This window comes from Stenella coeruleoalba (genome assembly GCF_951394435.1).
Source record: "Stenella coeruleoalba genome assembly, chromosome: 6".
NCBI lineage: Eukaryota > Metazoa > Chordata > Mammalia > Artiodactyla > Delphinidae > Stenella > Stenella coeruleoalba.
In genome coordinates this window covers 108,634,369-108,659,300 of record NC_137151.1, presented here as the reverse complement: position 1 = coordinate 108,659,300, position 24,932 = coordinate 108,634,369, and the positions used below count along the sequence as shown (strand labels likewise).

General features: G+C 55.1%; 1 protein-coding gene across 6 annotated transcripts in view; it reads left to right on the top strand.

Moving 5' to 3' along the window:
• Nucleotides 1-24,932, top strand: part of TNS1 (tensin 1) — a 230,782-nt gene that overhangs the window by 32,527 nt on the left and 173,323 nt on the right. For all 6 annotated transcript variants that reach the window (XM_079924151.1, XM_079924152.1, XM_079924144.1 and 3 more), the window contains exons 2-3: nt 11,212-11,326; nt 22,866-22,903. In XM_079924151.1, coding sequence (XP_079780277.1) covers nt 11,212-11,326; nt 22,866-22,903 — 153 coding nt within the window. The remainder of the gene's footprint in view (nt 1-11,211; nt 11,327-22,865; nt 22,904-24,932) is intronic.

Below are 24,932 nucleotides of genomic sequence, written 5' to 3'. Positions count from 1 at the left end.
GACAGTGGTGGGAGATCAGACCTGGGCAGTCAGGTGTGCTCTGTGCAGAGAGGGGAAGTAGGGAGGGGGCTGGCATGAGGGGGTTTGGGTGGCGTGTGGGGCTTGGGTGTGGGCGTGGGTCTGAGTAAGAGACTGAAGGTGTCTGGAGCGTCCTGCACATCAGGGGTTCGCTGGGCTGCTGTCGACATCTGTATAGTGGGAGCCTTGGCCAAGGTCATTTCTCCAGCCCCTTTCAGCTGCCTGGGACAGACTCTGGAAGGCCTGAGAACGGTGCTGAGGAGAGAGGCTGGCAGGGAGGGAGGCCTGCGGTGGGAAGGATGGCAGTTAGACTTCCAGGGGTGATGCGGGTGTGGATGGAGACAGGGCCACGTCAGCGGAGAGGCTCTGGGGGAAGCGCTGCACGGCTCTGAGCCTCAGTTTCCCTGTGGGTAAGACGATGGCGGGGAGGTGCAGAGAGGTGAGCATGAGTGCCTCGTCCGTGTCACTTCTCTCCCTGAGAGCTGGGGACCAGGGGCTGGTGTGGATGCAGCCACTTTTCTAAGGCCCTCCCCTCACCCCTTTTCCTGTCCTCTCTCCTGGTGCCTCCCCGCCCCTGTCCCTCCCCAGCTCTGTGAGACAGCCCAGCAGGCAGGCTTCTGTGGGAGTGGAAAGAGGCCGGTGGGAGTGGGCTGGGGAGAAGGGTGTTTTCTCTCCATCCTGCCCGGCCTGGATGCCCATTGCCAGGGTGGGCCCGAGTCTGGAGGGTGTGGACTGGCCCGAAGGCACAGCCCTGGCCCCATCAAGCTCCTTGTCCCCCTCCTCCAGTTGTCCCAGCAACCTTCCTCCTTTCCGGGTGGGCCTCTATGGGGCTGGGGTGTAAGTTTGTAGCAGGAAGGGGAGGGATAGCTGGTGCCAGTTCCGGAGAGGGGGCATGGAGGTCCTGGAGACCTTGACAAGGGAGCTGCTTCCGCCTTGAGAGGCTCCTGCTGGTGGGAAGTGCGTGGACTTTGACACCAGGCAGGGCTAGGCTCAGATCCTAGTTCTGTCATTTACCGGATGGGCAGCCTTGGGTACGGCAGTTCCCTTCTTGAGCCTCAGTTTCCTGATTCCGTAAAGTGGGGAGAATAATACACACCTTGTCTGGCTGGGCTGAGGACAGAGACAAAGTATGTCAAGAGACCAGGTACCCAGGCACTCGGTAGGTGCTCAGTAAATGCTGGTCCCTCCCCCACTCCACAACCTCCTTCTTGGCTCACGGGATCCCCTGTATTGCAGATCTGATGTGTGGGAGGATCTCCCCAGGAATAGCTGCAGACATTTCATGCAAGAAGTAATCTATCTCTAATGCGTAGTTTTAACAAGCTCTAGGAATAAAAATCACTTTATTAGCTGAGGAGCCGAGCTATATATTATGCATAACTTGATTTTCTCATCAAATGCTCCCATTCGCTATTACATATTCAAGCACGGTTTATTTAGAAAATAATGACACGCCTATTAATTGAGGCTTTTTGGTGTTACACCGATGGACTTAGGGCTGCAGGCCCTTCCTTCTGGAGGGGCTCATTCTGTTTTCAGGAACTGGGAAGGGGCTTATTAGATGGGGCTGAAGGAGCCACAGGCATGCCTGGGGGCCAGGTACAGCCCTGGCCCTGCCCTGAGCAAGCCACGTGGCCTCGGGCTCGTCACTTGACTTTTCTGGACCTCATTGAAGCTGACCTCTGAGGCCAGCTGCAGACAATGAAGTGTTCTCTTTTCTGGAGCTGGTGTCCTTCCCAGCGCTAAGCACACATTTTTGTCAGAGGGTCCGCGTGAGCCCCCGGTTTCCTGGTGTGCAGTTCTTGCCCTGTGTACCCCACTCTGACCCCTCCATCCTGAACTCACTCTCTTTGGAGTTTTGTTAGCCTGTAAGGGCTGTGCCCACCGGGGGCCTCCTGGCCACGCGTTTGGGAGCTAGGCTGGGCTGCGTGACACTGACGGGGTCCGAAAGAAAACACCCTCTTTGCAAAATGTTTCAAAATGGCATTTGAGGCACAAAGTCAGGGAGCAATACCATCCTGTTTTTCTGCGACGCTCAGTGGCAGTGTGGCAGGCTGGCCGAGAGCACAGTGCCTGTGTTTCATCCTGGCCCTGTGACTCGGAAGCTCTGTGGCTTCCAATCTGTTTCTCGGTTGGTTTCTCCAGCTACCTACGGCATTGTTAAGTTTTAAAGGAGCCAATACATTTCGAATAGCGTTTCTCCCCCAGTAAGAGCTCAAGAAACGTTAGCTCTCTTTATAGGACGGCACATTTCAAGGCCACGCAGCAAGTTAGAGTCAGAACTAGGACCTGGCCCTTCTGCGTCCCCATCCAGGGCTTTCCATTCTGGGAATACTTCGGGGAAGGGCAGGAGGGGGTGTAAGGGTGATGTGAAGGCGCAGAACGTGCAGGTCTTCTCCTGCAGGCAGCGTGCACAGGGTCAGAGCGCGGATGCTGGGTGTGTGGTCTGGGCAGCCACGTAGCCTCTCTGTGCCTTACCTGTGTCCATTTCCTTGACTTATGCAATTTCATTTGAACCTCACTGTAATTCTGTGAGGTGGGAAGGGAAGGGATGGCTAATTCCAGTTTCTAGCCAAGGCGAGGGGGACCCACAGAGGGGAAGTGGCCCGTCCAAGGGGCTACATGGCCACTGGGTTCAGTGCTCCTGAAAAGAGGAAGGGTATGGGCCGGGGGCTTTGCAGCTCTGGGTTGAGGGGTTGGTGGCCAGCAGCCTAAGGATAGGAAATGGTGTTAGGGAAGCACTGTGACAAAGAAACCATCCAGTCATTCTGCCAGGTCAACACCCACCCACCCATGTTCCCGTCCATCTATCTCACCAATGGTTATAGAGTGCTGACTTTCTTCAAGAAGCTTGCAGATATTGGGCAAATGATTACAATAAGATGGGTGTTACCAAGAGGGAAACTGTGGGGACATGTAAGGGGGGACCTAGCCTAGATTGGGGGAGAAGGGACATATCAGGAAAGACCTCTTGGGCGGTGAACTTTAAACTAGATCCAAAGATGAAGCTGTGACCTCAGAAATCCAAGTGCGGGAAGTAAGAATAATTGACAGGATAAGGAGGGGTAAACCAGCCAGTAGATGGCCTTTGGACAGAGGGGTCCTGACGATGCAACTGCCGGGGCTCCTCCGGATCTCACAGACGGCAGCTGTGGACACACCCTTGGAAGTGGTGGCAGTGCCACGGTGAGGGACCCCCTCTCAGACAGACCTGGATTTGAATCTTCGTTCCATCCTGCCCTCCTTGTGTGTCGCAGAGCACGTTCCTCAGCCTCATCGTAGGATGTGGTTGTGAGGATCCAGTGAGGGAATCTGTGCCAGCCGCTCGCCGTGATGCCACCCCTTCAGGCTATCCACATCCCTGTGCCCTCCCACTCCAGGAGATGATTTCATGTTAGAGCACGAAAAAGGGACCTGGGACCTGATGCCCAAAAACGTTGGGACGTGGTTTATGAAGGAGCCAAGGCGAGAGGGAGAGAGAGAAGCAGGCTGATGGCGAGAGACGGTCCAGCTCAGGAAGCCGAGTCGTGGGCCGAGGGCCACCAGGTAGAATCCCGGATTCCCCAAGCCTCCGCGTGCTCCTCTGTCACGTGGGGAGCTCAGTTAAAGCCACTCTCTGCAGCCTTCCTCCCGTGGAGATCCAGGGCTACTCGGTGTCGGAGAGCTTTCTCCTCAGCCAGGTGATGCCAGCACCTCAACCCGTGTTCTGTCCCCTGAGGGCAGGACAGTGGGCGTGGGTGTAATTACACTGGAGTGAACCAAGGTCAGACTCCTTCTGACTGGGCTCACGCTGTTCTGGACACAGGGGACATGGAGCAGAAGCACGTGCATGTGTGGGCACCTGGCGGACTAGTCCAGCGCACACACAGGCGTGACATGAATCAGAGCCCGATTCTGGTGAGCGCTTACTGCGGGTCAGGCGCTGTTCCAGCGTGTTTTCAGGCATTGTCACAACCTGTGGGCAGTTGCTATGATTAGCCCACTTAACAGATCAGTAAAGTGAGGCAGACAGGGGTGAAGCGACTTGCCCGGGGTTACCTAGCTAACAAGTGGGGCAGCAGGGACCAGTCAGATCGCACAGAGTGTTGAGACGGGGCGCCAAGCACATGCGACTGAGGAAAGGAAGTGGCATTGGGCAGCCCTTCCCCTGCGTCGAATCATGAGGAAATGACCAGACAAATCCAGATACGGAGGGACATTCTGCAGAACCGCCTGGACTCTTCAAAAAAGTCAGTGTCATAAAAGGGAAATCATAAGGTGGAGTAACGTGTCCACAGGAAAGAAGAGGAAAGAAACCCAGCAACTAAATGTAATACAAGATCTTGCCTGGATCCTGAGTCCAAAATAAAAACAAACGCAGACCCAGCTGTAACGGGTGTTATTGTGGCAAAAGGGGAAATTAGAATATGTTACTGAAGATTAGATAATGCTATCGTATCGATGTCAGATTTCCCGAGGGCGGTGATTATGTTGGGCTGAGTTAGGGGACAGAGACAGAGCGTGGAAGCGGTGAATCAGGGCCAAGGGCATAGGCGTATTCATCTTTTCCGGAGCTTTTAAAATTTCCATGGTGAAAAAAGAAGACGGGGTGGGGAGATTGATTTTGAAAGAGGTGGGGGGTGGGTATCTGGGGTCATCTCCCTGCGGGGATGAGGTTTGAATGAGGCCTTCAAGGATGCCTAGAAGCTTGACAAGCTGAGAGGGAGGAAGGCATGCTGGGAAGAGAGAAGAGCAGAGCAGAGGCTCAGAGGTGGATGCAGGGTAGGGAGTTGGGGAGTGGGGAGGGGATTGAGATGGCCGGGTGGGTGGGATATGGACCAAGGCTGCTTTCTTGCTGACTTGAGGGAGTGCAGGTCTTAACTTGGGTGCCTGGGAAGGCATGGAAGCATATTGGGGTGAGTGGGGGTGACCCCATAGAGCTGTGTTCCTTAGAGGCTGTGTGGGGAGGAAAGGGCCAGTGTCTTGGGGCAGGAGGCCGGATGCTGTCGCAATAGCTCCAGACAAAAGAGACGGGGCCTCCGATAGGCAAAGGCAGTGGAGTGAAAGGCACAGGAGGCCGCAAGCGTATTTAGGGAGCAGCGTTTGCGGAGTCTGGCAACTGGTTGGGTTGGAGGGTGGAGCCGGGAGGGGTTGAGAGTGACTCAGAGTTTTCCACCTGGGGCGACCAAGAACATGGTGAGGCCATTAGCTGCCTAGGGGATGGCGGGGCTGGTGGTGGTAAGGAACTTCCGTGTGTACATGAAGGTGAGTTGGGGTTGCAAGGAGCTTGCGTTTGAGGGGCTGGGGCGGCGGGGGCTCCCAGACGCCAGCCTGCAGCTCCACTGGGAGTCCCACGGTCTTCCCCATAGAAATGACCACTGATGCCAACCAGGTCCTGGCATCCCAATGCAAGGTGATGAGACATGGTGGGGTGGATGGCCGGGAGGCAGGGAGAGGACTGAATGACCCTCCAAGTCTGTCCTAGGCCTGCTTTTCAGTGACTCTCTTTCCCAAGGCTCACTAGCTCGTAGACGTCTGCCCTCTGACCTCGTCATCCAGGTCTCCTAGTGTGGGGCGCAGGGAACCTAGTGGGGCTGGGCTGGGGAGTTTTCTCTGGGAGGCGGCAGGAGCTTATGAGCTGGAGGACCCTAGGGTTATCAGTCCCCCTTCATCACCACCCCCACCCCACTGTGCTTTGCCCCAGGGGGCAGGGAGGAGCCAACAAACAGCCATTCCCACCCCAAGACCAAGGACTCCTGCCAAGGCTGCCCGAGCCAGACGCGCCACACCCCTCTGACAGGCAGCTTGGTGAACGAGGGTGGGAGGGAGAGATCCCCCAGAGGGCCAGGAAAGCCCTCCGAGGCTGGGTGGGCTTGTCGCAGGGCTAGGGCTCTGGGTTTGGAGGGTAGGGAAGAATGACTTCGGCTGGGACCCCTTCCCTCTTCTGGGTTCTGGCTCTCGAGGGAGGTAGGCTTGGGAAGGACTAGGCAGTTCCTGCCATGGCCAGGCCTCTTCTGTCCTGAGTTTCCCCCAGGTCTGCTAGGAGTGAATCCAGCAAGGGAGGGGCCGGGTGCACTTTGTGAGGCTGTCTGCCGCTTGTCAGGGAAAATGATGGTCATTGTCATAACAAGCCATTACCCTTGAGCTGGGTGCCTCATGGGCTCGTTCTCATCCTCTGCGTGTACCTGCAGAGTAACCGTGGGTGAGGGCAGGGTAGGTACTAGACCTTCGTTTATCTTCCTCCTCTGGATTTGGACATATGATGGTTAGGAAGTTCTTTTCCCCCCTTGAGTCCTGGCCGCTTCTGCCCACTGGGTTTTGTTTTGCCTGCAGTAACTTCACAGCAACTTCTTACAATGACAGCTCCTTCAGATATTTGAAGATGTTCCATCCTAGGCTTTCTCCTCCATCATCCCGGCAAAGCTTCAGACCTCTGTGGATGACTTTTCACAAGATTACCAGACATCCCAGTGTATAACCAGGGATGCTATACATCCGGGGTCCCTTTCCTGGGCATGGCCGAACTGGTCTCCTCACTTCCACCGGGGTTGCCCAGCCTTTCATGGAGGGGTGATGTCTCATTAGACATCCCTCTCTCTGTAGCCAGCAGCACGTACGTCTAGTCCCCAGATCCCACAGTCCCTTCCTCTCAAACTGGCCCGTTATTTCCCCTACACTGTGTACGCTCAGGCTGTCTTGTCGGAACCCCTTATTTTCATCTGGGGACTGTGAGGCCACCGGCCTAGAAAGCAGGTCTCTAGACTCCCATCTCAGTGCTCCCTCAGCCAGTCAGTCAGGACAGGGTAGGGGTGAGGGGTAGGAGTGTGCTGGGCCATCACCCAGAGGCAGCTGAAGGAGGCCTTGAGCGAGGCCAGGGAGTGTGTTTTCTGAACCTGGTTCCTGTTCCCCAAGCCCGGGCGGGAGGAGAGTTTGTAAACTCAGACGTTATGGAGTTGGCCAGGCAGGGCAGGGAAGCCCAGGGCCCAGGGGGGAAGCCCGGTGTTTGCTTGTCAGCCTGGACGTCTCCTCTGTTTACTGGACAGCCTGGACCCTCTCTGGGGAGATTCCACTGCCATGACTATGCTTTAGGGAGGAGGCCTCTTTCCCTGGGCTTTGGAGGAAGGGCTGGATTTGGGGTGTAGGCAGAGAAAGCTGGGGGATAAGCTGACACAGGGAGCTTTGCTGACTTAGTGGGGTAGGAGAGGCAGGCTTCTGGGGGCAGACTAGGCCTGAGATGATGGGGCTTTAGGGCTTCCTGCCTGCCCACCCTCCCAGACAGGCCTTAAATTGAACCCCGAGTCCCCTCCCTGCTTCTCCTCCTATCCTAGGCCTTGACCGCTGCAGTTGACACGGGACTGGGTCCCCTCCCTGGAATGTCTGTGACAGAGATCATTTGGAAGGCTGCCAGCCAGGGGCAGAGATGGGAAAACGGGGGAGGAGAGACCTCAGAATAGGAGGGGATTCACCTGCCCCTCCTTGTGGGATGGGGGACACTGGGTCAAGTCCAGAGCTGGACCCTCAGCCTACCGCCCCCCGCCTCCCTCCCCTTCCCCAGCTGAAGCTGGAAGCATGGCTCCCGGAATGAAGTGTCTGGAATATCAGAACCCAGGTCCTGCTGCCTTGCTCAGCCACCAGGGGGCATTGCTGGTCTCTTGTACCCACTCCTGACTCCACCACGCTCTCTGCTCTCTTGTCTCTGCTCTGGGCTTTATATCTGCTCCGTCCTGCCTCCTTACTGTCTTGACAAATAGTCTGTCTCCTTGAATTCTGAGACAATCTAAAACTTCAGAAAAGTGGCAAATACAGTGCAAAGAACTTTTTTTTTTTTCCTGAGCTATTTGAGAGTAAGTTGCTGACACGTTGCCCTACCACCCCTGAATACTTCCCTGTTTTCCTACAGGGACTTTCCCTACCTAACCCAACACAGCCATCCAAGCCAGGAAATTGACATTGATGCGTGACCTCCTCATCTTCAGACACCACTGAAGTTTGGCCAGTTGTCCTCATGGCGTCCTTTGGGGGCGTGGAAAGAACCCAGTTCAGAACCAGCCGTGGCATTTGGTTGTCATGTCTCCTTCGTCTCCTTCTGTCTGGAAATCTCCTCAACCTTCCCTTGACTTTCGTGACCTTGTCACTTTGGAATATTATGAGCCACTTAATTTGTGGACTGTCCCTCCCCTGGGTTGGTCTGATGCTTCCTCATGACTAGATTCAGCTTGTGTCTCTTTGGCAGGAGTGTCGCAGAGGTGACGTTCTGTTCTCATCCCCTCCGTGGCACACAATCTCCACTCATCCTGTTACTGGTGACGTTAGCTTTGATCACTTGATTAAAGCGGAGTGTGCCAGGGAAAGTTACTTTTTTCCCCTTTGTAATTTATAAGCATGACGTGGGGAGGTGCTTTGAGACTCGTAACTCCTCATCAGACTTTGACTGTATTCACTTATTTCACATATCAGTATGGACTCATTTAAGCCATTACTATCATTATGTATTTTGATGCTCAGATCTTCCCAGATCTGAGGAGCCCCTTCAAGCTGGCTCCTGTGTCCTCTTGTCTGTCTGTCCCCCTTTGATTCTCTGGTTCCCTTTATAGTCTCTGTGTGTTTCTATCTAATCTCTCTCATTCTCTGTGTGTGCTTGTTTGTCTCTGTCTTTGTCTCTGCCTTTATCTTGGTCCTCTTTTTTTTCTTCTCTGTCTGACTGTTGCTGTTCCCTGTCTTTCTCTGTCTTCTCTCTCTGTCTCTCTTTGTCTTTCTCTCTCTTGTCTCTGTCTCTGACTCTTTCTGTCTCTCTCTCCCCCTCTACTTCTCTCTCTCTCTCTTTGCCTCTTTTCCTACTGGCTTTCTCTCTTATTTTGTCCGTTTTTCTCTCCGTGCCTCTCATGGTTCTGTCTCTTTTGCCCAGGACTCACCACTACAGGATCTTCAGCTGGGAGTCCTGGACATGCTGGGTTTGTGGGATGCTGCCACCCGTCCTCTGAACACGCAGAGTGGGGAGGCTTGGACCAGGGTAGTAGGAGGGGGACTTGGAGGAGAACCTTCTCCCTGGTCTGTGATCATGTCTGTGTGTGTCCATGCATGTGCAGAGGGCATTGGAAAGCTCTGTACCTTTGGGGGGTGGGGCGCGGGGCTGCAGGCAGAGAAGCGTCAGTGTCTGTGCTCTGCTTCCCCCTGCTGCTGGAGCCGGGAAATGAATCCAGTTATAGGTACCAGGGTGAGGCGCCTCGGACAGGAATGGTGCCTGCAGGCAGGGCAGGACTTCCCGGGGAGTCCTCTGAATGGGGAGCCTTCCCAGCATGTGCCTGGGCTGGGGGGGTGGGAAGAGGGTGGTCCTAAGCAGCGTGGATGCAGGACTTTGCGGCTTAGACTGTGTTCAGATGTGTGGTCACAGCGGTGTGGGGCCCAACCTCAGGGTGTCTGGAGGGGGCAACTGAGGCCCCTGTTAGTGGTGGGGTGGTGGCTAGCCAGACACAGAGAAGGCTTGGACTGCCAGCCCGCCTCTCATCCTATGTGTGTGGTGGTGTAGTTTTTCTAACATCTTTATTGGAGTATAATTGCTTTACAATGTTGTGTTAGTTTCTGCTGTATAACAAAGTGAATCAGCTATACATATACTTATATGCCCATATCCCCTCCCTCTTGTGTCTCCCTCCCACCCTCCCTATCCCACCCCTCTAGGTGGTCACAAGGCACGGAGCTCATCTCCCTGTGCTATGCAGCTGCTTCCCACTAGCTATCTGTTTTGCATTTGGGAGTTTATATATGTCCATGCCACTCTCTCACTTCGTCCCAGCTTACCCTCTGCCTCCCTGTGTCCTCAAGTCCATTCTCTACGCCTGCGTCTTTATTCCTGTCCTGCCCCTGGGTTCTTAAGTACCATTTTTTTTTTTGAGATTCCACATATATGTGCTAGCATATGGTATTTGTTTTTCTCTTTCTGACTTACTTCACTCTGTATGACAGACTCTAGGTCCATCCACCTCACTACAAGTAACTCAATTTCATTTCTTTTTATGGCTGAGTAATATTCCATTGTATATTTGTGCCACATCTTCTTTATCCGTTCATCTGTCGATGGTTACTTAGGTTGCTTCCGTGCCCTGGCTATTGTAAGTAGAGCTGCAGTGAATATTGTGGTACATGACTCTTTGAATTATGGTTTTCTCAGGGTATATACCCAGTAGTGGGATTGCTGGGTCATATGGTAGTTCTATTTTAGTTTTTTTTTTTTTTTGCAGTACGCGGGCCTGTCACTGCTGTGGCCTCTCCCATCGCGGAGCACAGGCTCCGGACGCGCAGGCTCAGCGGCCATGGCTCATGGGCCCAGCTGCTCTGTGGCATGTGGGATCTTCCCGGACCGGGGCACGAACCCGTGTCCCCTGCATCGGCAGTCGGACTCTCAACCACTGCGCCACCAGGGAAGCCCTGGTGGTATAGTTTTAAAAAGGATATTTAACCTATTGATATTTTCATAATGTAAAGAATAGTAAATAAAAATAAAGATGGAAGAAGCCTTCTGGGCTGGAGCACGGGGTGGTAGTGAGGGTGAGAGAGAGAAAACTGCGGGGCATGGCACTCGGGGACATGGGTAAAAGGTCGAGGGCCATCAGCAGTAGGATGGATGCAGGAGTCAGTTGCATGCACACGGTGGAGTACTATGCAGCAGCAAAAAGGAGGGAGCTGCTGCTGTGTGAGCACAGGGGTGAATCTCCCACATTCTTGCTGAGTCAGAGAAGCAGACACAGGAGTATATACTGTATAATTCCATTCATATGAGGCTTAAAAACCTGTCAAAATGGATCTTTGGTGATAGAAGTCACAGTAGTATTTACCTTGGGGTGATATTGACTGGGACGGCCACGAGGGAGCCTCCTGGGGTGTGGGTCCACGGGGCATACGTGTGTCAAACTGTATTGAGCGATACATTTAAAATGAGTGCACTTTGCTAATAAACTATATCAGAAAAGTGATTAAGAATCCATGGAGGGGGCTGGGGTTTTCGACTGTTGTCTGACCCCACCTCTGACTGGGAGTCTGGGTCGCACCCACAGCTTTCTCTTTCCCTGGGCACCTCCTCCCATAAATGGGCTTGGGCCTTTCACAGCTGAAGGGGCTCTCACCTCTCCTTTCCCCCAGTGCTTGCCTGCTTCTCCCCTGGTCCCCTGGCTCTTTCCCGAGGAGCCCGGCCTGATCACTCTGCCTCTCCTCCCACAGCCAGAGGACCTGGAGGCCCCCAAGACTCACCACTTCAAGGTGAAGACCTTCAAGAAGGTGAAGCCCTGTGGGATCTGCCGACAGGTCATCACCCGGGAGGGTTGCACCTGCAAAGGTGAGCAGCTGGCTGGGCCACGGGGGATGGGGAGCGCGTCTTCACAGGAGTGAGGTGCCCGAGGCCCGGGTCAGGCTGGGATGTCCTTGGGGTCCTGACTTGGCGCCTGGTTCTCATTTGGGAGGGGATGCTGAGCACACGGATAGCAAGCATGTGGGTATGTGTGGATGGCACATGGCAGGCGATGGGTGGCATGGAAACGGCATGTAGCTTATGTGTGGATGGCATACAGGTGGCATGTGAATGGCTTAGGGAAGACATATGGATATTATGTGGTGGCAGGTGGATGGTGAGTGGCTGGTGTGTGGAGGGTGTGTGAGGGGGTATGGTTGGCCTGCAGATGTCATGTGGTTGGCACGTGGATGGCGTGTGGTCGGCACGTGGAGGGCCTGTGGAAGGTGTGTGTGGGGGGTGTGCCTGGCACCAGGAGTACTGCAAAGATGCCAAGCCGCGGTCCTGCCCTTGTGGCAGCTTAGGGGTGAGTTTAAGAGGCCCCCAGTTAGCCTCGGGGGAGGGCCTGCTGAACGGCAGGCTTTTGTAATCCCTGTTCTCATGTGCTCCTGGAACGGCCTGGGCTTGGCTGTCACGGCTGCCGGAGGAGTTGGTGTCTTGCCCCAGGTCACACTATGAAATCAGAAGGAGGCCTCTGCACCCAGTCTCAGCGACTGACACCGTCACCCACCCAGTTGCCCCACCAGATGCCTCCCTCTCTCTCACCCCCACCTCCCATCGATCACCAGCACTCCACCCTCCATGCAGCTTGAGTCGCTGAGCCTCTCTGCAGCCAATTCACCCGTGCAGCTGACGGCTGCCCCTCTGCCTCTGGCATCCTGACCCGCCCTCTCAGCCCGCCTCCGCACCAGCTTCCGGAGGGCCTCGATGTCAGGTCCCTGGGTTTAGCCTTGGGAGCCCCCGCTCCCCGAAGACAGCGCACGCCCCTTCCTGCGGCTGCGCGGCCTGGTGTTGGAGGTTGGAGAGGGTGGATGGAAGTGTGTGTGTGTGCGTGTGCATGTGGGGGGCATTCCAGGCAAAGCCTTTCGGGCCAAGGGCAGAATTTTATGGTCCTTAATTGCAGGACTGGGACACACCCAGACTGAATTTAGGGGGCCCGACAGGAATTTATGCCATACCAAAATTAGCCACACGGTGGCACCCTCCTCCCAAGAGTCCTGGCTGGCGCGGGTGGTGGTTTCGGGTCGGAGCTGGGAGAAGACGGGGAGGCGTTGCCTAGGCTGGGGTTTTGCCTTTTGCTTCCGTCACCACCTCCACCTCATCCCGTCCCTTGAACCTGCTCATGTTAGCCCCCCCGCCCCGTTCCTTCCTTCCGCGCCCAATGCACCTTCCCTTCCCCGCAGTGACTCTGACACAGCTCTGATAGGAGGCAGCACAGGGCTGGGGGTGTAAGGAAGTCCGGCACTCTCACTGCGTGACCTTGGGCACACCTCTGGCCGCATATTCTGTGATCGTCTGTGGTCCTAACTTCCCCAGATGACCTGGCTTGAGGGCCCGGGTTGAGGAGGGGATTTGACCCCATGTGCATGGAAGGCTCCCAAGGCAAGCAGAGATGACCCCGCTCTCACCTGGTTCAGAGCCTGGCCCTGCTGGTGTGAACCGGAGTGGAGGGTAGGTGGCCAGTGGGCTGCCAGGCTAGGGTGGCCGCTCTGGGTGAGTTAGTGGGAAGAAGAGGGAAAAAAGCCAGGGCCGCTCTCCAGAGGCACCACCAGGTGTCAGGACTGGGCCATGGAAGGACCAGGGACCCCCAGCCCCACAAGGGAAGACAGAAGACTCCCAGCTATACAGGCCACATGTGTATCCCCAGCAAGAGGGTTGGGGTCACTAGGCTTGGGGGCAGGGTTGGGGCCACTGGGCTTACTGGTGGGAGATGCAGGAGTGTGCCAACTCTCTGTGCTTTGGAACCAGGAGGTTGTGGTGGCATGAGATCCCCCTTATCCTTCCCTCTCTCCCTTCCTCCATCCATCCATCCATCCATCCATCCATCCAGGGCCACCAGATATAGTTGTACAGGTTGTTCTCTGGCTGAGGGGGCCGTTCACCAAGGCCAATCCAAAGGGTTTGCTGTGCTCTCTGGTTCCTCTTCCAGTCTTCAAGTCTCCGGCTGCACCATGGTGACCCTCTGGATTCGTGGCTGGGGGTTCTGGGTCGAATGTCAAGGCCCTGCATTCACAGTCTCCATGGGGCTTGCAAAGCTGAGGGAATTTTGCTGCAGACAGGGGCAGTGAGGACACCTTCCCAGATCTAGAGAGACGGGGGCATTTTCCTGTCTCCCACTGGCTGCCCTGCCCCATAGCTCCCCATCCTACTGCATTTCACTGTTTAAGGGACTCTGGCTGAAGGGGGTGGGGTGGGAGACGGGGTCGGGAAGAGAGTCAAGGAACCTGGGGTCTAGTTCTGGTTCTGGGAGACTCAAAGGCGAACAAGGCAGACCAAGAACGAAGGTGTGTGGACATGTGGGTGTAAGCGTGACGGATGTACAGGCAAAGAGGTGGTCGTGAGACTGCGGCTGGTCTTCTGCTGTGCTGAGTCTGTTTCCTCCTGTGTATTGCGGGGTTAATAGTAAACCCTGTCCTCGTCTCTTGAGGGGTGCTTGTGAGGGGCACTGAGGTTCTGTGTGTGGCTGTAAAGTGAGCACTAGTGTCAGGACAAAGGCTCCCTGTGTGGAGACAGAGATGGATGAGACAACTGGAGGAGAAGAGGCCTGGGGCCTTTGTCAGTGGCCCAGCCTCGACTTCTGGGCCTGCCACTCACAGGCCAGGTGACCTCAGATAAATCCCTTCACCGCTTGAACCTCAGTTTCCTCATCTATAAATAAGGGTTTGGACCAAGAATATCTGCTGAGGGCTTCCCTGGTGGCGCAGTGGTTGAGAATCTGCCTGCCGATGCAAGGGACACGGGTTCAAGCCCTGGTCTGGGAAGGTCCCACATGCCGCGGAGCAACTGGGCCCGTGAGCCACAACTACTGAGCCTGCGCGTCCGGAGCCTGTGCTCCGCAACAGGAGAGGCCACGATAGTGAGAGGCCCGCGCATCGCGATGAACAGTGGCCCCCGCTTGCCACGACTAGAGAAAGCCCTCGCACAGAAACAAAGGCCCAACACAGCCAAAAATAAATAAATAAACAGACCAATGAAACAACAAAAAAGAATATCTACTGAGGCCCAGACCATGGGGGTCCTGGAGAATTCCCTTGTTGGAGTCTGGAGAGCCTGGATAACCTCCCAGTGTAGGCTGCCACTCCACCCCCGTGTGTATGCGTACACCCATCTGACAGTCATGAACCTCTGGGCTGGATGCCATGCCAGGTACTGGTGCCAAGACCCAGCCCCTGGCCTGGGAAGACAGACATGCTGTCAGTCAGGGAGCCCGATGGCAAAGCTGGCACAGGGGTGTGTGTGAAAAGCTGTCTCTGACTCAGCAGAGATTTTCCTGTCAAGCTTCAGGAGGGAATCCATATGTAGGCTGGGTCTTGAGGGATGTGTAGGAGTTCTTCAGTTCAAACAGAGGGTTTCCCACAGGTCTCTGGGAGCAGTGCTCTAGGGAGTCTAGGGCCTTGCCCAAGGGCCCTAGCCTCCCACCAGGCTGAAACCCAAGGGAAGAGACCAGAATGCCAGCTCAAGGGCCCAAGGCCTGCCATCTGGATCTGGATTGGGGCCCAGACTTAGAGTACTCCCCTTCTTAATGTTTCTGGTCAGCTTGGAAGGTGGGGGCAGTTACCTGCAGTTTCCCCAGGGTGGAAACGTGCCTTAATGGGAGAAGTCTATCTAGAAGCCCTCACTGGTTGGATTTGGGGAAACCTTGTTTCAGGGAGCTTTCTCTTTACTGGGGATCCCAGCTTCTACCCTGTGTCTGAGTCACTCCCTTCTTGGAGTCACTGGAAGCAGCCTGGTAGGGTGGGAAGATGCTGTTTTCCAGTCCTGGCTTCCCCCTGCGTGGTTGTGTGACCTTGGGTGAGACAATTAACCTCTCTGGGCCTGGTTTTCCTGGTTCTCTAAATGAGGGGTTGGACTAGATCAGAGGTTCTTAACCATATTCCAAAGGAGCTGTAGGGTTCTTTAGGGGCCCGAGGGGGTAGGAAAAAGGGGGAAACCCAAGGGCAGGCTTAAGGACCTGGGGCCCTGGAACCCCTGCCCACTTTAATCAGAGCAGCTCTGGTTTTAGGAGTTAAATATATCAGGAAGCAGGATGGTGTGGGGGTCTTGCACTTGGCTCAGACATCCTAGATTCAAATCCCAGCTCTTACCAGTGAGAACTGAGGCAGACTGTTTCACCTTTCTCTGCCTTAGTTGCCTCGCCTTTAAAACGGGACACACGGCAAACCTCCCGCCTTGGGCTACCGTGGGGATTGCCTGAGATAATATATGTAAAGTGCTCAGAACAGATCCTGGCACATAACAAGCGTTCAGTAAGTGCCAACCAATATCACTGAGATTCCATGTAAGAGTCCAGCTGCATCAGGATTTTGGCTGCCAGAACAAGAGCTTGAAAACCACTGGATGGGATGACCTGGAAGGTTTCTTCGTGCTTCAACTTCAGAGCCGCCCCATACCCACTCCCCCGCGACCAGCCCCGGAGTCACCTTGCATTAGGGTTCTCCAGAGAAACAGGACAACAGGATAGATAGGTAAGTAGGTAGATAGATAGACAGATATTCATTATAAGGAACTGGCTCACATGATTGTAGAGACTTGGCAAGTCCAAAATCTGCAGGGCAGACGGTCAGGTTGGAGACCCAGGGAAGAGTTGCAGTTCAAGTCCAAAAGCTGGCAGAATGCCTTCTTGCCTGGGGAGATCAGTCTTTGTTGTTCAGGCCTTCAACTGATTGGACGGGGCCCACCCACATAGGGCAGGGAATGTGCTTTACTCAGAATCAACTGATTTAAATGTTCATCTCATCCAAAAAAACAAACCATTCACAGAAACATCTAGAAGAATGTTAAACAAATCTCTGGGTACCATGGACTAGCCAAGTTGGCACCTAATATAAACCATCATATGCCTCCAGGCCAGGCTACGGAAGTAAGCAAGGCAGGGAAGGGCGGCGAGGCCTGGTGGGCAGGTGGGCGGCTGAGCAGGTCTCTGCCAGCTGGGGAAGGAGCGGAGGCCGGCCGCGCATGCAGGCAGTTATCGCCGGGGTCAGGTGCACACCGAGGCTATGCGCTCATTTTCCGACCCGAGGCCAGGAGGAAAAGGCCATTTAGATCCCAACAATGTGGCTTCCTGTGTTCCCGAGAGGCAGGAAGCCACCCCAGGAGAGAGTCCAGGCAGCCCAGCAAGGCAGGAGTTGGCCAAGGGCTGGGGTTGGGGTGCAGTGCCCCACCCCTGCAGGTAACCTACAGACCCCTCCCCTCTATGGTGCTTTCTCCTCCGTCTCAGGCCGCTGGCCTGGCCCTGCTGTGAGGGGGCAGTGTTGACACCCGTGGGCTGAGGTGGGGCTCCTGGGCTCCATGGAGTTTTGGTTTGACAGGGTCCCTCCCCAGGGGGCTTCATCTTGCAGGGTCACTAGCCTTCCGTGGGAGCTAGGGAAGGCCATGGTCTTCTCAGGTGGGGTGGATCATGAGATGTGTGTCCAGGGAGGACTCAGGCATCTGAGGGATGCCAGGAGGGGGAGGCTGGAGTTTTCCTGCCCTCGTTCCCCCGCAACGAGAAATGGTACCCTGTGGAGTGGGCATCCCTGTCAACCGGGTGTTTCCTCAACAGCGTTTGGGATGTTTTCAGGGTTGGAACCTGGGTTCCCCCCTTTGTTGGTTGTGGGGAGGAAGTGGTGGGTGGTGACTATGATGGAGGGACTGGCTGGGGTTATACACACGCTCTCACAGCTGGAAGAGAGCTTGCAGACCATCTGTTCCAGGGGTCGGAAATGCAAGGGCCTTCAGAAAAAAGCAGGCAAGTGAGTGTGGACAGCAGGCCCTGGTGGGGGCCCCAGGGATCCGGAGAGAGCTGCTCTGCTGGAAGGCACTCCAACTAAGAGAAGAATTCTCGCCTTTGTGACTTAACCACTGAGCCGGTTAATGAAGACAAGCGTGCAGGCCCAATCTCCCCTGGAGGCTGCCAGTTGGCTGCCTTATTTTCTGAGCAGGAGTCTGAGACTCAGAGAGGGGAGTGACTTGCTTCAGGTCACACAGCTCTGATAGCAGTCAGGACTAGAACCCAGCTCTCCTGACTCGGGGCTCTTCCATATAATAACCATCACGAAGGTGATGGAGATGCGGCTGATATAGCTAACCCTTATACAGAATGTACTCTGGGCTGGCCACGTATATTAACTCATTTAATTCTCACAACTCTGTGATGTAGATGCTATTATTACCCCCATTTTCGAGATGAAGGGATGAAGGCTCAGAGTGGTTAAGTAACTTGCCCCAGATCACAGAGCTGGTGTGTGACCTGCATCTGAGCTGAGAGCCAATGTACATGAAGCCAGGTAGGTAAGTGGGTAGGTGGAGGGCAGGACCCATGGACGAATGGATGAAGGATCAGTTAACTCCTTTAGTGCTCCCACTAGGCTTGATCATAGGTGGTGTTTGTCCTGAAGCACTTGGGAAGACTGACTATGGTCCCCACCTGCCTTCTCCCAGCAGGGGGTGGAGCTGAAGAGCCAGGCTCCCCGACCCTCACTTGTGTCTTTTCTGTTGCCCCAGAGTGTCAGTCCTGGTTCCAGGGGTTTAGGCTGGGGAGAATCCTTCCAGTTTGAAATTTACTATACATTTATTGAGCCCATCTATGCCAGACCTAGTGCTAGGGGATGGGGCAGGATACAAAGCTGCAAAGTTGAACAGGACCTCCCTTTCTGTCTTAAAGCAGTTGAATGTGGGGGAGAACCAATAATAAAGGAATACTTAGTCCTCCAAGGTGACAAGCACTTTCCAAGCGTTGTGGGCTGAGGATTCTTGGAGCACAGAGGAGAGAGGGACCATCTTTGAATTATCCAGGGAGGGACATTTTGAACTGGGCCTTGAAGGATGTATATGAGCTCACCATTCCAGACCTGAATCTTGTAGACGCGAAGTCTGTGTGGGGAGTTTGGTGGGGCAGGAACAGATCTCTTTAGTGGCAGTGGCTGGAGGTAGAGGCAAGACTAGGCCATGTAGGGCCTTATAAGTGTGTTGAGGAGCTAGACAGAGGGTCTAAGCAGGGGTACAGTGTGATCAGTTTGTACTTGAGAATGGCCTGTGACTCTGTGGATTGAAAGGAGAGAAGGCTGGTGGGGAGAGGGGGCCCAGGGAAGGATAACTGGTCTGAACTGGTGCAGTGGTGTGGGAGGAAGGTTGGGATTCAGCAGCCTCTTTGGATGACTAATTGCTTGATAGGGTAAGGAACGGGAAGAAGGAGTTACAGAGAGGAATATGCAGGTACCCAGGGAGCAAGGAAGGACCCAGGGGAGGGCCTCTGGTCTTTGTTCGCAGCATCAGCCTTTGGCCTCTTGCTTTCTGAGGGATCCTGTGCTCTGGTTTCTGTATTAGTTAGCTGTAGCTGCATAACAAATTACTCTAAAACTTAGCAGTTTAAAACAAGTACAGAATTATTCTCTCACATAGTTTCTGTGGGTCAGGGATTCATGAGTGGGGATTCATCCACGTAACTGGGTGGTTCGGACTCTGGGTGTCTCATGAAGTTGCAGTCAAGGTAGCTGGGGCTGTAGTCATCTGAAGGCCTGACAGTGGTGGAAGATACGCTTCCAAGGTGGTTCAGTTGTGCGCCAGTCAACTTTGTGCTGGCTGGTGGCAGGTGTTCATTACATGGCCCTCTGTATTGGGCTGCTTGAGTGTCCTCATGACATGGTAACTGGCTTCCCCTAGACCGAGTGATCCAGGAGACAAAGGCTGAAGCCACCAGTGCCTTTGATGACTTAGCTTCAGAAGTCATATACCATCTTTTCTATAATATCCAGTTGGTATATAAACCAGTTCATTGTGGGAGGGGACTGCGGAAGGGTGAGCATACCAGGAGGCGAGACACACTGGGGGCCGCCTTGGAGGCTGGCTGCCGCAGTTTACCTTTCTGTGACACATTTGAACGTGCCAGTGGTCTGAGAAGTGAGAAGCCAGCTAAACGGCATATTTCAAATTACAGCAGGAGGGATGCAGGTTAGAGAGAAGGAAATACTGCCCTATGGGAGAATACCTGAGACAGGTGACTGAGATTGTAAAGGAGCCTTCCCTGGAGGGGACTCAGGGCAAGAGGGTTTCCCTGGGGTTGGGAGCAGGTGCTTCTGAAAGTGCAAAAGTTCATTTGTGGGGGCTTGACAACGCCTGCGCTGCTTGGAACCTGCCACTTGAATTCAGTTTGCTGAGCTTTTGTCTTTTGAGCTGGGGGCTGGGGGCTGGGGGAGGTCTATTCCTTTGCTCCCCACTCTAGAGCTTTCAAGGACAAGCTCTCTGCATTCCAGCACGTAGGGAGAACTCAGCACATTGTACTGCAGTTGCCCAATGATTTCCCCATCTGCCCTCCATTCAAGGGCATTTATTGAGTGTCTGTCCACTGTGTGACAGGCAGGCCTGCCCTGCAGGCCATTCACTGCCAAGAGTGCCTGCCCGAGAGAGCACTGGAATCGGTCCACATTTTGCTCACCAAGCCATGCGTCCAGGTACAGGGCTGGGTCCTCCTGGAGAACGAGCATCTTCTTGCCATTCCCACAAAGACAGTATAGTCAGTGTCCAGTGGGCTGGTCTGCCCAGAGGTTGGGACTTCTTCTGATTTGCACAGAGGTGCTGTTTGGTGCTGTGCGCTTGGAGCAGACACTGTTCTAGCTGCTGGGGATACAGTGTGAATGAGACAGGCATGTTCCCTGCCGTCATCCGTCTGGTGTGGGGAGATATACTATATGTAAGTGAGCAGGAATTACCCCAGATGAGTTCAGACTGTGAGCTGTGCTAAGAGGATTTTATCAGGGTGCTGCTGAGAAAGAATAATGGGGAGCCTACTGTAATTTGGGTGGTCAGGGAAAGCCTCTTTGAAGAGATGGCTCTCAGTGGATTCTAGAAGTAGAAGAAGGATGTGGCTTGGTGAACAATGGAGAGATGGAGTGAGGGAGAGCTTTCCAGGCAGCCAGAACAGCAAGTGCAAAGGCCCTGAGGTAGGAAAGTTTTGATGCACTCTGTGAACGTCAGGAGTATGAAGTCTGATGCCGAAGAAAGATGGAGTCCTGGCTCTCACGGTGCTCCCAGTGTCTAGAGTGGGGTTGGGAGGCCTGGAGTGAACACTTAGGGGTGCCTTATGGATTGACTATGAGACGCTGTGGGGAGGGTTATGGTTCAGGAAAAGATTGAGTGGGGGGGATGATTAAATGGGGGTGCACATAAACTCCAGGGGAGATCTTCAGGTCAACTCAGCAAACATTTATTAAGCCTCTACTATGTACCAGGCACTGTATCTCTCTCTCTCTCTCTCTCTCTCCCCCTCCCTCCCTCCCTCCCTCCCTCCCTCCCTCCCTCCCTCCCTCTCTCTCTCTCTCCCTCTCTCTCTCTCTCTCTCTCTCTCTCCTCTCTCTCTCTCTCTCTCTCTCTCTCTCTCTCTCTCTCTCTCTCTCTCTCTCTCTCTCTCTCTCTCTCTCTCGTGTGTGTGTGTGTGTGTGTGTGTGTGTGTGTGTGTGAGAGAGAGAGAGAGAGAGAGAGAGAGAGAGCCAGGAGGTCCCTTCCTTGAAGGAGCCCACAGTGTAGGAACCAAGATGGTGCAGGAAATGGCACTCTGTGGTGATGCCTTCAAGGAGGAGGGAAGAGTGAGAGAGGCCTCCAGAGGAGGGGCCCAGGCCTTATTCTTGAAGACCTGGCATTTGATTAGTAGAGGAAGAGGAAAAGTCCCTTGGTTTGGAGGCAGTGGCCCAGTGGGGCGCCTGCCTGACTGGAAGGGCCTTCAAAGCTCAGGCCACATGGCCAGAGGCTTTCTCAATTCCACATTCCTAGGCCAGAAAAGAAGGCGTGGGGGTGGGGCTAGGCAGGCTGCCAGCGTCAGAGTGGAAACACCCTCTGCAGGGGCGTTGCCTGGGGTTGGGGGGGGTGGGGCAGAGGGAGAAGCAGAAAGGCTTGATGGGTGGGTCTGACCTGACGTGGGTGGCTGGGGCGGAGAAGCCCCCGGGCCGTGCGGCTGGTGGGGTCAGGAAAGCCTTGCGCATCACGGGCTGAACCACAGGCTGCGCTGGGGCCAGAACTAGGTGCTGGAGAACAAGGGCTGGCCAAGGTCACACCCCAGACTCCAGCTGGTGTGCCTCCCAGCTTCCCCCCGACCCCTACTCCCACCGACAAAGCAGAAGCCTTCGTGTGGGGTGCCTGGGAGCCTCTTTTGGCGGCTCTGGGCCTTCAGCTGTGCCTCAGTCTCCCTTCTGCGTTCTGCTGGGGATCTGGTTGGCTCGTGGTTGGAAAGGGGTTGGGTAACTGTAGATCCATGAGGCAGGGCAGCCGACTGTGGTCCGGGGCTGTGAGGATTCGCCGTCAGGGTGGCTCCCTGTTCCCTAACCGGCGCCCCTGACCCACCTGCCTCCGCAGCCCAAGTCAGCGCAGGAACTCAGCTCAGGAGACCCCTCACCCATCTTCGGGACCTGGTGACAGGGGCTCACCAAATCCTGGGTGGAGGGCCCTGGGGTTAGGGTGGGCAGGCTGGGACATTCCAGGCTGAGGGAACCCCACAGGAAATTTGATTCCAGCTTCTGGTAGTGGGAGGGCAGAGCAAGTCGTGTGTGTGTGTGTGTGTGTGTGTGTGTGTGTGTGTGTGTGTGCGCGCGCGTGTGTGTGTGTTTCAACTCACGTGTGTTTCAACACATAAAGTTTGTGAATCTGTGCCCACACGTCTGTGTACAGGCTGTACTCCGAGGATCTCCCATGAAATTGTGTGTGCGGCTCCCCCCCCCCCCCGCCCCGCCCCGCCCCCAGTCAGAGGTTTCTCCTTGAGCTTGTGAGTGGGTGTGCAAGGCTGGCTATGTGTGCAGGTATGGCTGAGTGTATGGGTGTAAGTGGTTATTGGTGTCTGTGTGTGTGTCTGTGTGTGTGTCTGTGTGTGTGTCTGTGTGTGTGTCTGTGTGTGTGTGTGTGTGCGCGCGCGCGCGCGCGCGGGCCTCTCCTGGACCATAAATTGGGTCTGTGTGTCTTTCCTGGGGGAAGTGAGTGTGATCGTGGTTCCCGGGTGCCAGCTGCCTGCAGGGCGTGTAAGGGGAGAAGGTCCCCTTATTCCTAGCTCGGCTGACAAGGACCCTGGGTCCGGGCCACCTCTGCCCTCTGCAAGGATCCAGCGGCGGAGTCGGTTCCCCTCCTCTCCCCTCGCTCCTCCCAACTTCCCGCGGCCGCCCGAGGGGCTCTGGCAACGTGGTCTAGGCGCCTCCTCGGCCCGCGGGTTCGCAGTCCCGGGCGTTCTCGCCCCTCAGGCCCCGGGGAGCTGCGGCAGCCCCCCGCCCCCTCCTCTCTCCGTCCCTCCTTCCCTCCGTCCCTCCTTCCCTCCCGAGCGCGGATTGCGGGCGGGGGTGGGAGGAGATTTCGCCGGAGTTTCCATTTCATACCTCGCGGCTAAACTTTCTTTCTGTGTCTCGCCCTCTTGCAGTCTGCAGCTTCTCCTGTCATCGGAAATGCCAGGCCAAGGTAAGGGGCTGCGGGCCGCTGGCCCCGCGGGGGGCTTGAGGACGGGACGGGCTAGGGGTCACGGGACTGGAGCGGGGGCGCCGGCGGGCCGGGGGCGGTGCCCTGATCGTCCCCTCCTTCTCTCTTTGTTTATGCAAAGCTTCTGGGCCCCGGAGCTGGCTCAGGTCAAGGTGAAGGCGAGGGCCGGGGGCGGGGGCGGCGAGGGGGATGGGGGCGCGATGCGCAGACTCGGCGGCTATTGGGGGTGGCTGGCGGGGATCGAGCTCCTGGAGAAGGGCCTTTGAAGGTATTTCCACCTAGTTCTCAAGGGGAGTGAATGTATGAAGGCGGAGAGGGATGCATTTCAATTCCCCCTTGGGCCGCGCAGAGCTCTAGTTGGCCGGATTTGGCCAGCCTAGAAAAACGCGGGATAGTGCCACAGGCATAGGACCCCGAGGGCGGAGAAGGGGGTAGGTAGGGGGAGGGGGGTGAGGTGGAAAAAGGTCAGAGGTCAGCGTCGCGCTGGGTCTGGAACCTCCTTGAGCGACTGTCCACTCTCTTCATCGGCGGGATCCCACTTCGGTGCTCAGTTTCCCCATCAGTGTTTCCTGGCTTGTCTTAGTGGGAGAGGAAAACAGGAGGAAAGAAAGACCAGAGGAATTGCTGGGTCCTGGCTGGCCAGGTTGGCTGGTCCCTTGCTGCATCCTCTCATGCTTTTGCAGAAGAGTGATCACCTGGTGGCAGCCTTGGAGTAATGGGGGTGGGGGTGGGGATGACACCAGGATGGATTTTGATGGATGACTTGGGAAGGAAATTGTTCCGTCAGATGCGCTCAGCTTTCTGGAGGTGGAAGTGCTCTGCCTCAACCTTTCATGTGCAGCCAGTCTACGCACTGTCCCCATTATTGTTAATATCCTCCCTGCCCTCTAACCCCTGCCTTTGCTGTTCACACTTAATCTTTCAGGAAGGAGTTCAGTGAATGGAAGGAAGGGGGAGGATGCTTCAAAAAGGAGCTTTGAGGAGTTGAGGCCCAGTGTCTGGTGCATCTCATGCTCTGCTTCTTATTAGCTGGGTGACCTTGGGCAAGTCATGTAACCTCTCTGAGCCTCTGTTTCATTCTCAAGGATATCGGAGTAAGAAAAGGTTATTATGAGGATGAGATGGGATAATGTGTGTGACGTGCCCAGCACAGTGCCTGACACACAATAGGTGCTCAAGAACATAACAGGTAATTGATTATTATCAATTGGTAGCTCTGAGGGCGGAGAGTTACATTGGAGAAAGGTGCTGATGGAGTAGGCCTCTCTGAGGGGATCCACTTCCTCCTGGGTGACCTTGCTCAAGCAGAGTACACAGCCTTGCTGTGGGGTAGGGGAGGGGTCTCTCCATCTGGAAACTCCAGGTTGGAGGGCTGTCCCGGCAGGCGTGCAAAAGGCCTGGCTTGTTTCTGCCACCTGGACAGTTTCTGCCCCTTCTGTTGTCTTCTGCTTTTCTGACAACCTCAGCCTTTTCTTCTCTGGGTGGGAAGTGAGTTTCTGCCTCTCCCTGCATCTCCCACCTTGTTCTCTTCATCCAGAGCAGAGTTTTTCCACCTTTAACCCCAGAACCTTCCGGTGTTCTTGCTCCTCCCCAATCAACCCCCCCCTTCCTGCACCTGTTTCTCTTAATAACAATGGACATTTGTACAGTGCTGTAGGCCTTAGAAAACACTTCAGTGCGTTATCTGATTTTATTCTTTTAATTCTACCAGAGCATAAAACAGGCCTAAAGATCTCGTTGTTTTACAGATAAACCGAGGCACCCAAAGGTTGATTGACTTTCCCAATGTCTCACAGTATAATTCCTCACCCATTTCTGTCCCTGGGCCTTTGCGCTTCCTTCTAAAATGTCCCTCTTGCCTAGGGGCAGACATTCCTTGATGCTTACCTGCCTTTCCCCCTTTGCCTTCCATCTCTTGCAGTAGTGGATAGAGTCAGAGAGGATAGGTGATGAATGTCCAGTGAAGGCCTGAGTAGGGTGAAAGGGGGCCCAGAGAGGCTGAGAGGTGCGA